Below are 12,822 nucleotides of genomic sequence, written 5' to 3'. Positions count from 1 at the left end.
CTGCCAATGCCCCTCACTCCTGCTCTGCAGTTGTTCTTCCCCCCCACCCCCTGCTATCACAGTCCTGGGTTCCCCACACTGCTCGGCCAGTGCACCTCAGTCCTGCCCTGCAGCACCACCTCTTCGTTCACTGTGGATACTGCAACTCATTTTTGCTGAATTCAGTAGCAGGGAGTGTCGGAGGCAACTCGTTTCCTCTTCTCTTTCAGTAGTGGTCAGCAGTTAGGGGGCTCAGCCATTTCCCTTATGAGACCCTGTCTTGTGAGATTCATTAGTGTGACTCAAGTATGGGACATGAGCCACCAAGGGCTAGACCTGCAAAGGGATTTGTGTCAAGTGCTATTAGGCCTCTTGATCCCATACAGGGACCTCAGGGCAGCAGGGGGACATGCAGTGCTGGACAAAGCAGACTTCACTGAACCTGATTCTGTGGAAACTGTGGCCCTCCTTGTAAACAATGTTGGGGGACATGTGATGTTCAGAGCCCATGGAGCTGGAGACACATTAGCAGGACCGTTATGCACTGGCTGCAGAGAGGATAATAATTTTCCCTGCCCTACCACTTTTCATCTGGGGGTCTCAAAGCAATCTACAGGCACTGATGAATGGAGCCTCAGGACACCAGAGGGAACTAAGACACAAGGAGTGGAAGTGTCTTGACCCAGCCACAGAGCAAAATTTCTCCAGCACCCCTTATAGCATTCAGTAAACAGGATTCTTTTCTCCCACCTCTGCATTGCAACCGCCTGAGTTGGGAAGGGACACAGCAGCTGCTGAAAAGTACACTGCAACACTATGCACCAGTTTAGGATAGGAAGTGAAAAGGAATCCTGAAACTGCAGAAGGAATTTATGAAGGTAGAGTGTAAGTACTCTCCTTGGAATTTAGCTAGGACACTGTGGCTAAACACTCCACTCTTAAGTGACATGGGATCTTCATGGCCTAATGTGGCTACTGTGAAAATATCGGTTCTTTTTCTTTAAATCAATAGCTGGAAGACAGGCACATGGGGCCGAGGATGGTTCTAGGCAGAAGCTCTGCAGTGAAGCAGAGGGAGACAGAGCAGCTTGAGGGATAATCCTCGTTTCCTTATTCTAATGAAGTCTCTTGTTCAGAGTTAGCAGAAAGTGACTTTTCCTGTGATTCTTTGCCATTAGCACATGACAGTCAAGACCCTGGTTTTACACCTGTCTGAAAGTTTGCACCAACCCAGCACCGCTAAAACATAATTGGTCCATTTCATGCCAGAAAATGTATGGAAGCTAAGGGCCACCTGGAACAAAGGAAGGAAATGATGTGATCATGCTGTGGCTATAAAGCAAGCAGCCAGAGGTGAATGAGAATCAGTGTGGACCAGCGGCCAGTGCAGAGGAGTGGGAATCAGGACTCCTACATTCTCATCCCAGCTCTAACACCAACTCTCTGGGTGGTATAGATAAGTCACTTCCTATCTACAAGCCTCGGTTTCCTTTTCTGCAGAATACGGGGGTATGATATCTGCCCCACAAAAAAGTTGGGATTTGAAGATGCAAAGTGCTACACAGTGCTAAGTATTCGCAAATAGAGCTGGGTGAAAGTTTTTGGACTTCTAGTTTATTTGATGAAAATTGTAGTTTGGGGTGACCAAAACTATTCAGAAATTTTACCCAAATAGTTTCAGCCATTGACAAAATGGCCAGAGGAAGAGGAAGAGATGGTGCTGCAGCTGCTGGCACTTCCGCTTTCTTTCCTTCTCTCCCTTTCCATCCCTTTCTTCCCCCCACCCTATAACCTTTAGCCCAGTGAGAAGGGCACTCACTTGGGATGTGGAAGACCCAGGTGTGAATCCCGGCTGTAGAGCAGACCCAAAAGGGCTTTGTCAATTCACCGGAAATTCCAAACTATTTCTGATTCAGTTCAGCCCACACCAAACTTTGTTTTTCCAATTTATTGGCATTGCCACTGAGCCAAAGAATCGGTCATTCACCTAGCTCCATTTGCAAGTGTGTGTGGAAAAGGGAAAGGAATGGGAACAGGACAATGCCTCAGCCCTCTTGTGTCCATCTTCTCACCCCTATAGAGCTTCGATGGTGGGGATTCTCGCCTGGACTCCAATGAGTTCCTGAAGTTTGTGGAACAGAATGAAACTGCTATTAACATCACCACCTATGTGGACCAAGAGACCAACAAGCTACTCAGGTAACCTGGGGCAGGGAGGCAAGCGGGAGGGGCAGCAGACGTGAAGGGAGAGCTAGCTGCCAATCATTAGTCAAACAACCATTGGGAAGTAACGCTCAAAATGTCAAGAGAATTCACACCAACCTCAAGTATCAGAGGGGTAGCCATGTTAGTCTGTATCCACAAAAACAACGACGAGTCTGGTGGCACCTTAAAGTCTAACAGATTTATTTGTGCATAAGCTTTTGTGGCTAAAAAACCCACTTCATCAGATGCATGGAGTGAAAATTACAGATACAGGCATAAATATACTGGCACATGAAGAGAAGGGAGTTACCTCACAAGTGGAGAACCAATGTTGACAAGGCCAATTCAGTCAGGGTGGATGTGATCCACTCCCAATAACTGATGAGGAGGTGTCAATACCAAGAGAGGGAAAATTGCTTCTGTAGTGAGCCAGCCACTCCCAGTCCCTATTCAACCCCAAATTGATGGTGATGGTGTTAAGTTCGCAAATGAATTGTAACTCTGCAGTTTCTCTTTGAAGTCTGTTTTTGAAGTTTTTTTTGTGAAGGATGGCTACTTTTAAATCTATTATTGAATGTCCAGGGAGATTGAAGTGTTCTCCTACTGGCTTCAACCTCAGTGTCTTGCAAATCCAGTCCTCCTTGCTTTCCAAACTGCCTGAAATAAAACAAAAATCATGTCAGGATTAAACATTTAACCTGACTTGAAATTTTTTCAACTTTTCAATTCACCATAAATTGAGAAAAACATGTGTTTTCGGTTTGACTCAAAAGGAAACTTTTTTTTTGTTTTTTCAGAGTTGCCAGCAAAATGAAAAGTCCATTCCGGGCCCATTTCTACCTGGGGTGCTGATGGGCGGGAGGAGGGGAGGCAGAAGTTCACAGCAATGCCTTCGTTCTGCAGTGAAACTAACAATAAAATAGCATTGATAAGGCTGAGCTGGAGATTTGCTTCTGCTACTAACTTGTTCAGAATAATCCCCCATTCCCTGCCTTCCCCAGCAAAGTAGCAATCGGAGCCTGTTTCTCCTTTCTATATGTGGTAGAGTCTGTTACAACAGTCATTTTGCTGGCCTGGCCCCGAGTCCCAGCGCTTACTGCCCTGCGCTTCCTTGTCCAGATCCCTGCACCGGGAAGAGCAGGGGCCATAGCAGAGACAGTACCCTGAGCCCCATGCCCATTGTATCTGTTTCCTTTCAGGGGACTCTGTGTGGACGCCCTCATTGAGCTGTCTGATGAGAATGCCGACTGGAAACTCAGCTTCAATGAGTTCCTCAAGTGCCTCAACCCGTCCTTCAACCCACCAGAGAAAAGTATGATCTTCTCCCCTGCACCAGGGAACAAACTGGGGCTCCAGAAAGCAGGGAAAGAATAGAAGGGCTTAGAGCCAGACAGAGAAGGCAGGCACTCCACAGCACGTCCAATACACCTCACTCCTGCCCTGCAGCCCCTCCTGCTATTCCAGCCCTGGGCTCCCCACACAGCTCTGCCAATGCCCCTCAGTCCTGCCCTGCAGCTTCCCCTTGTATTAGGGTGTATGGGATGTGGGTTTCAGAAAGGCATGTCAGTGGGGAATGTATGTTTGGGTGATCAAGTAAGGGGTTCAGCAGTGGGGAGATGGGTCATGTGAGGAGAAGTGCGTGTCTGAACAATTGAGGAGGCAGGGCACTGGGCAGGTCTCAGTCCAGAGAGAAGCCTTGCCTTGCTCTGGCTTTCAATTGCCAGATGCCCTCCCTGATCAACTTCCTGTAGCTCACAAGCCATCTGAACCCAATGTAGATTTGCAACTTACATGGAAACGGCTCAGCATTCTAAGGATTAAACATAATGTAGCAGCTGATCTAATTGTCTCACTAGGGAGTATGCTCACCAATAGGCCAGGAGGGTCTGGGTTCATAGAATCATAGACTTTAAGGTCAGAAGGGACCATTATGATCATCTAGTCTGACCTCCTGCACAATGCAGGTCACGGAATCTCACCCACCAGGCTCTAGGATTTTTGCCACCCCAAGCAAAAAAATCCCCCCCCCCCCCCCCGCTTTTTTTTTCATGCTCTCTCCTCCAACCATTTCCCCAAATCCCCGGCCCTGCCTCCTCCCCCAGGCTTGCCGGATTCCCACCCCCACCCCCATTGCTTCGTGCGGCTCCCCACACACACACACACACAACCCCCCGCCCTAGGTCACCTCCGCTCTGCCTACTCCCCTGAACAGGCCGCCGCTCCGCTTCTCCCCCCCCCTCAGGCGAGGGAGAGGCAGCGCCTTCAGGGGAGCAGACAGAGCGGAGGTGAGCGAGGGTGGGGGGAGCGCAGGAAGTAACGGGGGGAAGGGGAATAGGAACTGCTCCCCGCCCCAGCTCGCCTCTGCTCCACCCGAGCTGTTTCCCGCGCGGCAAGCCTGGGAGGGAGGGGGGAGAAGCGGAGCGGCGGCGGCGGCGGCGGCGTGCTCGGGAGCAGGCAGAGCGGAAGCGAGCGGGGGCACATTTCTAGGGGCGGGATGGCCGGCGCCGGGATGCCGCCCCTAGAAATGTGCCACCCCAAGCACCTGCTTGTTTTGCTGGTGCCTAGAGCCGGCCCTGCCACCAACTCCTGTAACAAACCCCTAACTTATGTCTGCGCTATTGAAGTCCTCAAGTCGTGGTTTAAAGACTTCAAGTCCTACACCAAGGCTTATTCTCAGTGGTGCTGATACAGTGCAGGCCATGGTGATACTGCTGGTAGAACAGTAAACTGAACTCCCTCCTGCCCCTTCCAGTGGAAAGTCAGACATCCCACAAGCACTCCCTGAAAATGCTGTCCGTGGTGCTCTTCGACAGAAGATGGGGCTTCATGTCCCAGGGCGGGTGGGAGTGATGAATAGAGGCTGTGACGGCCCCTGCAGTCACTGTACTAACTCACAAGTGCTTTGGGGGAAACAAAGAACTCCCAGAATCCAATTGCCTGTATCTGCCCTGTACATCAAAGCCAATGCCCCTTGTTCTTGCTCCTTCTAGAATGTGCCCTTGAAGATGAAACCTATGAAGATGGAGCTGAGACCCAAGTGGAGTGCAACCGCTGTGTCTGTGCCTGTGGGAACTGGGTGTGCACTGCCATGACCTGTGAGGGTAGGTACAACCTGCAAAGGGCTGGGGCAAGTAGGAAGTTACAGAGGAAGTTTTGTCTTCTGGTTTATGCAAGGCACTGGGTTTCTGGGCCTGTGACTTCTATTCCCAGCTCTTCCTCGCAATCACTGTAAGACCTTGGGCAAGTCACTTGCCCTCTATGTGCCTCAGTCTCCCCAGCTTCTGTAAAATAGGGATTATGATGCTGTCCTACTCCAGAGAGAGGTTAGGAGACTTAATTTATGACGGTTAGAGAAGAGCCTTGAGAGCCTTCAAATAAAAGCTCTTACAGAAGGAAAAAGAATTATTATTTGTGTGAAGAGAAGTATCCTTTATAATGAAACTTGACTGATCATCCATCTCTTGTCCCTTGTGGTGTCTCCTCATATCAGTTTCAAGCTCTGAGAGCAGAGCTACAGATGGGGAAGCCCCAGTGGGTTTCTTAATTGGACGCCTTACGTCAGGAGGATCAACTCATCTCACAGAGTTCGTTGCGCATTGGAAGCCAGTTGGTCCCCCTGTGTAAGACTTTGGGAAATGCTTTATTCTCTTGATAAACTGGGCTCTCCCTCACAGCGCTGCTCTGCATTCTTCTGGCCTCCCTGCTGCTTCTGAAGGGCCTTTGCATGGAAACAGCACCTCTGTTTCTTAAGAACACATTACCTCTTAAGACTGTCGGTAGCATGGTAGCTCCCACTGAGAGAGATGCCAGCACCATGAACAGATGTGGAGATAGTGAAACAGTAACAAGTGTTAACAGAATTACTTCAAAAATTAATTCAGTGCTACACAGTAGAGGCCTCTGAATTGATTCACCCCAATGAGCAGTTTCCTTTTGCCCCTAGTAACAAGAATTCCTGATTCAGAGAAGATGCTGTTTTAGTCCTGATGCTGTTGCTTAGGGAGTTGTGGATCCCATTGTGTTATGAGGCAGGCCCACACGGTTGGGTGGCTGGGAGAGAGACTGTACCTGCTGCCTGCCCAGTGCTAGCATCAGAGGTGGCTGCAAGACACCCAGCATGGCCACCTAGCATGGGTCGTTGAAGTGGAGGGAGAAAACAAGTAGCTTGCAATGGGCTAACAATTCTCACCCTTTCTGCCTGTGTCATAGCTGTGGTGGGACCAAAGGCTGCTGTCAGAGGAGTAAGCAGACCAAAGGGGCATGAGAGTCAGGCAGATCTGAATACCAATAAATGAGCAGAAAGCATGTCCATTAAGTGAAATTAAATATCATTGGGCTTCGCTACATTCCCTGAGAGAGGTCCTGAATAAGCAGATGTGCCAATTACATGGAGTGTGTCGTGTGTATTTCTATCTGCCCAAGATTTGTTTAGCCAGAGAAGGCGTCAGAACTAGCCACTGGCTTTCTTTTTCAATAATAAGCAGGGAGGGTAGAGCCTAGTTCATTTCTGATGTATTTATCTTTTACTCTTGGGGGAGTTGTATGAATGCACACCTCATGTACCCCAGGATGGGACAGACTCCTTCCTCTTTCCTGACAGCAAAGAAGAAGGGGTCAGAGCTCATCAGCTCTCACTTCTCCAGACAAAGCAAGCCCCAGTGAGCCTGAGATCTGTTGTAGCATGACACAGGCTGAACCCACCCTGGCTCTCTCCTGGCCTCCCACCTCTGTATCACCATCTGAGAGCTGTCCTAACACCTGGGATGGCTCTAAACTTCACTTGTGTTTGCAGGGAAGAACCAGAAGGTGCCTGTAGGGGGGCAGCAACCCGAGGAGGAGCTGACTGAGGAGGAGCTGGCCAGATACGTTCAAGAACTGCAAAAGCATCAGGTTAGGATGGAATCTCTTTGTCCAGAATCTGTGTTGGAAATTTCTCCTTGCTAGAGACCTTCTTCCTCTGGATCTCAGATATTTCCTAGCAAAGACGGGGAGTGCACTGGCTCATGGTAAGGGGAACTCCCTATCTCCCTTTGGGATGGTCCCTCCACGGCAGGGGTGAGGCACATTTGATGGAGGTAGTTTGAGGGGTGAGCCTGCTGCTGCCCATGTTGTACTGTCCTATAGAGAAACAGAAGCCTTCAGTCTGCTGGCACCTCTCACCAGCATTAATGTGGAACCGCAGGGCCTCAATCTAATGCTCTCTCTCTCTGCAGGAGACGGCTGAGAAGACCAAGCGAATGAGCACCAAAGAGATGTAAGGGGCCTCCTCACTGGAGGAGCCCAAGGGACAGGCCAGATCCACTGCCCTGTCCTTCAGCGCCGAGCTCAGTATGCACAAGTGTCTGCTACAGTTGCCCAGTCACGGATATTTACGTTGTTTAGCGATGAGGTTTTTGTTTTGTTATTAAAAAAGGAAGCAGGGGAGGGGAGCACAGTCCACCTGGTCGGGGGAGTCACTGCTGGAGGCTGGTGAGGACAGGAGGGAATTACAGCAGCCTCCAGAATACCCCTCACAGAGGACGTCTTAAGGCAATGAGCAGGGAATTCTGTGCCAAAAGGAAAACCTGGGGAAGGGGGAGGTAAGTGCTGGGGGGGGTGTTAACCTCCTGGGAATCTTCCAATTTCTAGGGTTTAGTGTGCACCCGCCTTGGCAGCAGGAACATGTAAGGGAAAGTTCTGTGGCTGAGCATGCATCCTGTGGGGAACAATCAGCCAGGGATGTGGCCTCAGGTCACCACCATCTTCTTGTCTTACCTGTACCTTTCTGCCTTCTCCCAACCTCCTCCTCTCCTGTTCTCCTTTCTGTCCTTTCCCCATCCTCCCTGTCCACCTGGCACTGTCCTTCCCCTTCCAGCTTCCATGGGCCTCACCTCAGGCATCTCCCCTTGGGCTAATTGACTTTACTTGACTCCTGGAGTTCCTAGTGAGCTGCCCAGCATCCTCCTCCCTGCCTGCAGCCAGCCAATCCCTAGCAGCTCCTCCAACGCCTTGTGGGCTCCAAAGTCACACTATTCCCTTTGTTGTCCTCCTAGCCCCCTATCTCTCCAGTCCTCTCACAAAGGTGCTACATTACCGTATTTTCCCTTATCACACATCCTTTTTTTTTTTTTTTTTACAACTTTATTTTCTAGGGTAGCAACTGAGCTTTTGTATTTTTAGGCAGTAGCTTTAGATCTTTCAAGAAAGCAAAACCATTGGTTTTGCTGGTTGCTTTTGAAAGTGCTGCGATTCCTGTGCACGGTTTGCATTTGCCTGTATCCAGTATGTACAATCAGAACAGCTTCTAAGCCCAAAGCTTCAGGGCACTTCTCAGCTTGGTGCTGCAGTGTCCCTCACAGTGGACAGGGTATAGTAAATATAAAGGGGTTTCTTCATTGAGGCTGCTGGACGCAGACAGACCCTGTGGGTCTTTCTCTGGTTCTCTAGTTTGCAGACTATCCCATCCTGTGCTGCCAGGTTTTACTGCACGAGGTCTCCCTAAATCACATGAATGCCTGGAAGGGAGTACAGGCTAATACACTAAACAAAGGACAGAGGGACTGTCCAATATTTAGTTTGCTATCTAGCTAGCCCTTTTAATACATCTATCAGCTGCAGCCTGCAATGTGAGTGATCATCTCTCTCCCTCTGTCAAATTCAAGGGTAAATCAGCCAGATTGTCTCTGGCCTGTATTCTGAGGTTCCACCTGAATTGGGTTAAGATCAGGGACCTGCGCACATCCCCCTCTGGCAGCCTGCCAGGCCTGTGTGCTCAGATCAGTCCATCTCTGACCATTGTAGCTTCCCTTTCTGGATCATTTTCTTTTGGCCACTTTTTTTCTTCTCTGAACACTGGGCCTAGTTACAACTGTGATACTCTTTGAGGGAATGGTATTGTGTCAGTGACCCCGTCCCCTCAAGCCCAATGGGTTCTCCTGTTATATTCAACTTTACTTCATATACACACACATACACACCCATTTCCCTGTTCCAGTTATGCTTTGGTGCACATTCCCAGTCATTACACTTAGGCTGAGTCAAGATGATTCTGGCTTCAGTCTTCTCCCTTTGAATAAGCTGAACAATCACCTCATGCCCGGCACTCCCTAGTGATTACTCAAGCAAACCTCCCATTGGCCTCAGTTAGAGTTAGTTCTGCTTGAGGCAAGATGAGCAAAGTTGAGCTGTAGCCTTCCCTTTATTCAAAGCACTTTCCAGGCAGAGAAGGGGAAGAGTCAGTTAGTGTAGGGAAAGAAGAAAGCTTGAACTGTGGTACAGTTATCGGCTAGTCTCTTGTACTGTTGTCTTGGTCTTGATATTGCCACTGTCTCTTCATACCATGGACTTCAGAGAGACAGGGCCAGACGCTGATCTCAGTTATACCTGTGTAACTCTAAGGTATCTCCATTGACTTCAGTGCAGTTACTCCAGATTTACACCAGCAGGAGATCAGAATCTGCCCACAGTGCTTCGAGGCTTTGGAGTAACTAAGACAGTGAGCTGATTCTGACTCATGTTGGTGTAAATCAGGAGCAGTGTCAATGGCATTACATCAGATTTACACTGGAGTAGGTGAGAAGTGAATTAGTCCCTAGAACGCAGGGGGGGATGACACCCAGTTTGAGGGGGGGAAAATGCTACTCTGGGAATTCAGAGTGAAATGATTTTTGTTCCCTCTCCCTCATTAGTGATATCAGAGGAATTGGTGAAATGGGAGTACCCGATGGACATGTCCCCTACTCTTCCCACCTACTCTACAAATGGATGTATAGAGCACATTGGGTCTGGAGTCACTGGCACACTGTTTTAATTCTTTGCCTTAGTCTGAAATAGTGAAAGTAGCTCATACCTCCCACCTCCTTTCCTACCACCTTCCAGCTGAGACCACTTACCCCATTAAAGTGCCTTAGGGAAAATGCAACAACATGCCTTAAAAAGCAAACATTTTCATCAGTGGGAAGAACAGCTTATTTCCCAACCAGTAAGATCCCAAAGTAGGAAGGGTCAGCTGAGGAGCCAAGTATGTGCAGTGAGGAGGGGGGGCATCAAACTGTGGCTGAAGGCGTTATGCAGTTTGCAGAGTTTTATGCAACATGGCCTGTGAGAATCCTCCAATTTACTGTAGGTGTGTAGGCTGTGAAGACTACAGGTCCCAGCATGCAATGCAGTCAGGCTGCTCAGGTCAACGTGGAACATTGCATGCTGTGATCTGTAGTCTCAACAGCATGATCCTAATAAAACAGTAGCCGCAATCTGCTCCAGTTTATGCAAAATATGTGGTACCCCCTGACAAGCCACAAGAGTGACCCTTGGTGAGGCAAAGTCTGGGAGATTTCACTGCCACACAGATCAAAGCAGGACAACTGGGCCATAGTTAATTGCTCTCTGTAGAGACAGGGCTGCCTCCTACAGAACCTTTTCATTTCCTTTGTGTTCCCTAAGAAGAAAAATATCATTTAAGATGTAACGTGTTGAAAACACTGCTGGTTTCAAGGGCTGTTGTACCCACATGGTGCATGAACATCTCGCAAGTCGAAGGGTGTGGCCCCAGTATGCTATATAAGGAACAGCCCTACCCAGGCTGAGTGGTAAAAAACCGTATCACACAACAGACTTTTCTATCTCGAATTCCTAGGGTGTGATCTGGCCAGTGAGTCAGGAAAATGCCAGTTCTCTAGGATATTCGCTGTAGAGTCTGCAAGGGGCGGGAAAGGCATTTTTTACAAAGGCCAACACAAAATAACCCCTTCTTTCTTTCTCTCTCCCTTGTGTATGTGTGTGAAATTTATCAGTATTCTGTAGGTTTCATTCGTGCACTTATGTTACTTGGTTTTGTATTTTTTGTGGGGAGGGAGTTGGATATAACTGCCAAATAAACAAAACAAAATCATAATGTTTCATTTGTTCCTTTTTTTTATTTTAAATAAGACCAAAGTACAATCCGCTTTAGGGTTTCTGAGCTCCCTTGACAGTCCTCCCAATCGCTCTTCCTTTCTCAGCAATAAAGATAAGAGTGTTCATTATTTGCACTTGCAGACTGTAACTGCTTTCCAACAAGGCTCAAAGCACTTTACAAGGTGAGTCACTATCATTACCCCATGTTATAAATGGGGAAGCTGAGGAAGGGATTTGCCCACAGTCATGCAGAGAGTCGAGGGTAGAGAAGGGAATAGAACCTAGAAGTCCTGAGTCCCAGTCACTTGCTCTAGTCATTAGTTGCTGCTGCCTCCCAGTCTGCTCCATGCCCCCTTCCCAATCTGCTCGTTCAGTTACTCATGCAATGGAGTCAAAAAAGGAGGCCAGCAAATTTCTCACCATGATGTATCTGTACAGTACCAAGCATGAGGGGGCCCAGCCGGGATGTGACCACAAGATCCGTATTTAGTAAGGATCCAAGGGCCTCCCTTCTCCATGCGCTGTGGGTGGGTTGGTCGGGCAGAACAAACCCATGGCCAAACGGCGCAGGATTTTTACTCCTAGCACTGACATTGATTCACTGTTGTGTTTGGAGGACAGTACAAAAGACTCCATGCCACTATCGAGCATTCAGTACCACACACAGCATGCCTACGTGACCTTGAGCAAGTCACTGCATCGTTCTGTGCTGGGGGTGATCAAAGTACCCTACATGCGGGTTGGCGGGATCAATGAATTGATGTTTGTAAAATGCGTATTATTCTCTCCCCCCTTCTCCACGTCGGGGTAGTTCTCCCGGACCTGAGACAGAGCTTTACATAGCTAGCAGAGTGCATGTACCAGCCCCACCACCCCATCTCACACTTGCAGCTGTCCCGCACAGCAGGGGCCCCCGTAGTCACAGGTTTCATAGCTCCTGAAGCAGGCTCTGACCTGTAGGGGTTTGCATCCATTCTGTGTCTTGTGCACCAAGGTACTGTTGTGAAACTACAGGCATCGTTGGTGCCTGCTGCTTGCAAAGGCAGGTCTGAAGTCGGCACCTCATCCTTGTAGTGCTGTAAGCTGCAGGGAGTATTCGAAAGAATCCACAGCAGGCACATGAGAGGGAAAATCATGTGGCAAAGCCACTTTCCAGCCCATCATCCCAAAACTATTGCTCCAAAACTCAGCCACGCTGGAGCCATTTGTGTACTCAGTGGGCAAAAGTCTCAATGTGCACGAACTCTCTATTTCCTCCAGCTGCCATGGCCACGCCTCCTTCCAGGCCAACCATGCCCATTTTTGTCTGTACTGCCGCCCAGTGGAGGGCAAGTTGCAGCCCCTTATGCCACAGCCAGTGCCTGCTCGCTGCGTTTCTATCACCAGGGCCCATGTGTCCTGTCAGAAAATGAGGTGAACCCATCCCTTGACTTATGCCACTGTGCTTCACTGTCACTTTTCCCTATTGGTGTCACTTACCCTCATCCTGCCGGCTCTCCCAGTGTGTTTAAGTCCCTCTGGAATTTCACATGATCCACTGTAGTTTTTACCAGGTGAAGCTACATTGTGCGAGTAACAAACATCACCAGCTCAATGGCCAGTCCCCCCCTCCAAATGATTCAAAAATGTACAATAGATAACATATTCAACCCCCTTCCACTCCATGGAGCAACTCAATACATGCCTTTCTTTACTGTCACCTAACCAAGTGTCATTTACAGAAGTTGTTGTTCCTTACCCAGCAGTTATGCAGGTCCCTTAATA

General features: G+C 48.9%; 1 protein-coding gene across 1 annotated transcript in view; it reads left to right on the top strand.

Moving 5' to 3' along the window:
- Positions 1-11,056, top strand: part of FSTL1 (follistatin like 1) — an 80,615-nt gene extending 69,559 nt beyond the window's left edge. The window contains exons 7-11 of the mRNA XM_073309556.2: positions 2,060-2,178; positions 3,384-3,496; positions 5,175-5,285; positions 6,977-7,074; positions 7,398-11,056. Of these exons, the coding sequence (XP_073165657.1) occupies positions 2,060-2,178; positions 3,384-3,496; positions 5,175-5,285; positions 6,977-7,074; positions 7,398-7,442 (486 nt within the window). The 3' untranslated portion in view covers positions 7,443-11,056. The remainder of the gene's footprint in view (positions 1-2,059; positions 2,179-3,383; positions 3,497-5,174; positions 5,286-6,976; positions 7,075-7,397) is intronic.
- Positions 11,057-12,822: the final 1,766 nt, after the last annotated feature.

Source organism: Lepidochelys kempii, chromosome 1, assembly GCF_965140285.1.
Source record: "Lepidochelys kempii isolate rLepKem1 chromosome 1, rLepKem1.hap1, whole genome shotgun sequence".
Classification (NCBI taxonomy): Eukaryota; Metazoa; Chordata; order Testudines; family Cheloniidae; genus Lepidochelys; species Lepidochelys kempii.
The sequence above is the reverse complement of the archived record's forward strand: the minus strand, read 5'-3'. Positions and strand labels throughout refer to the sequence as shown.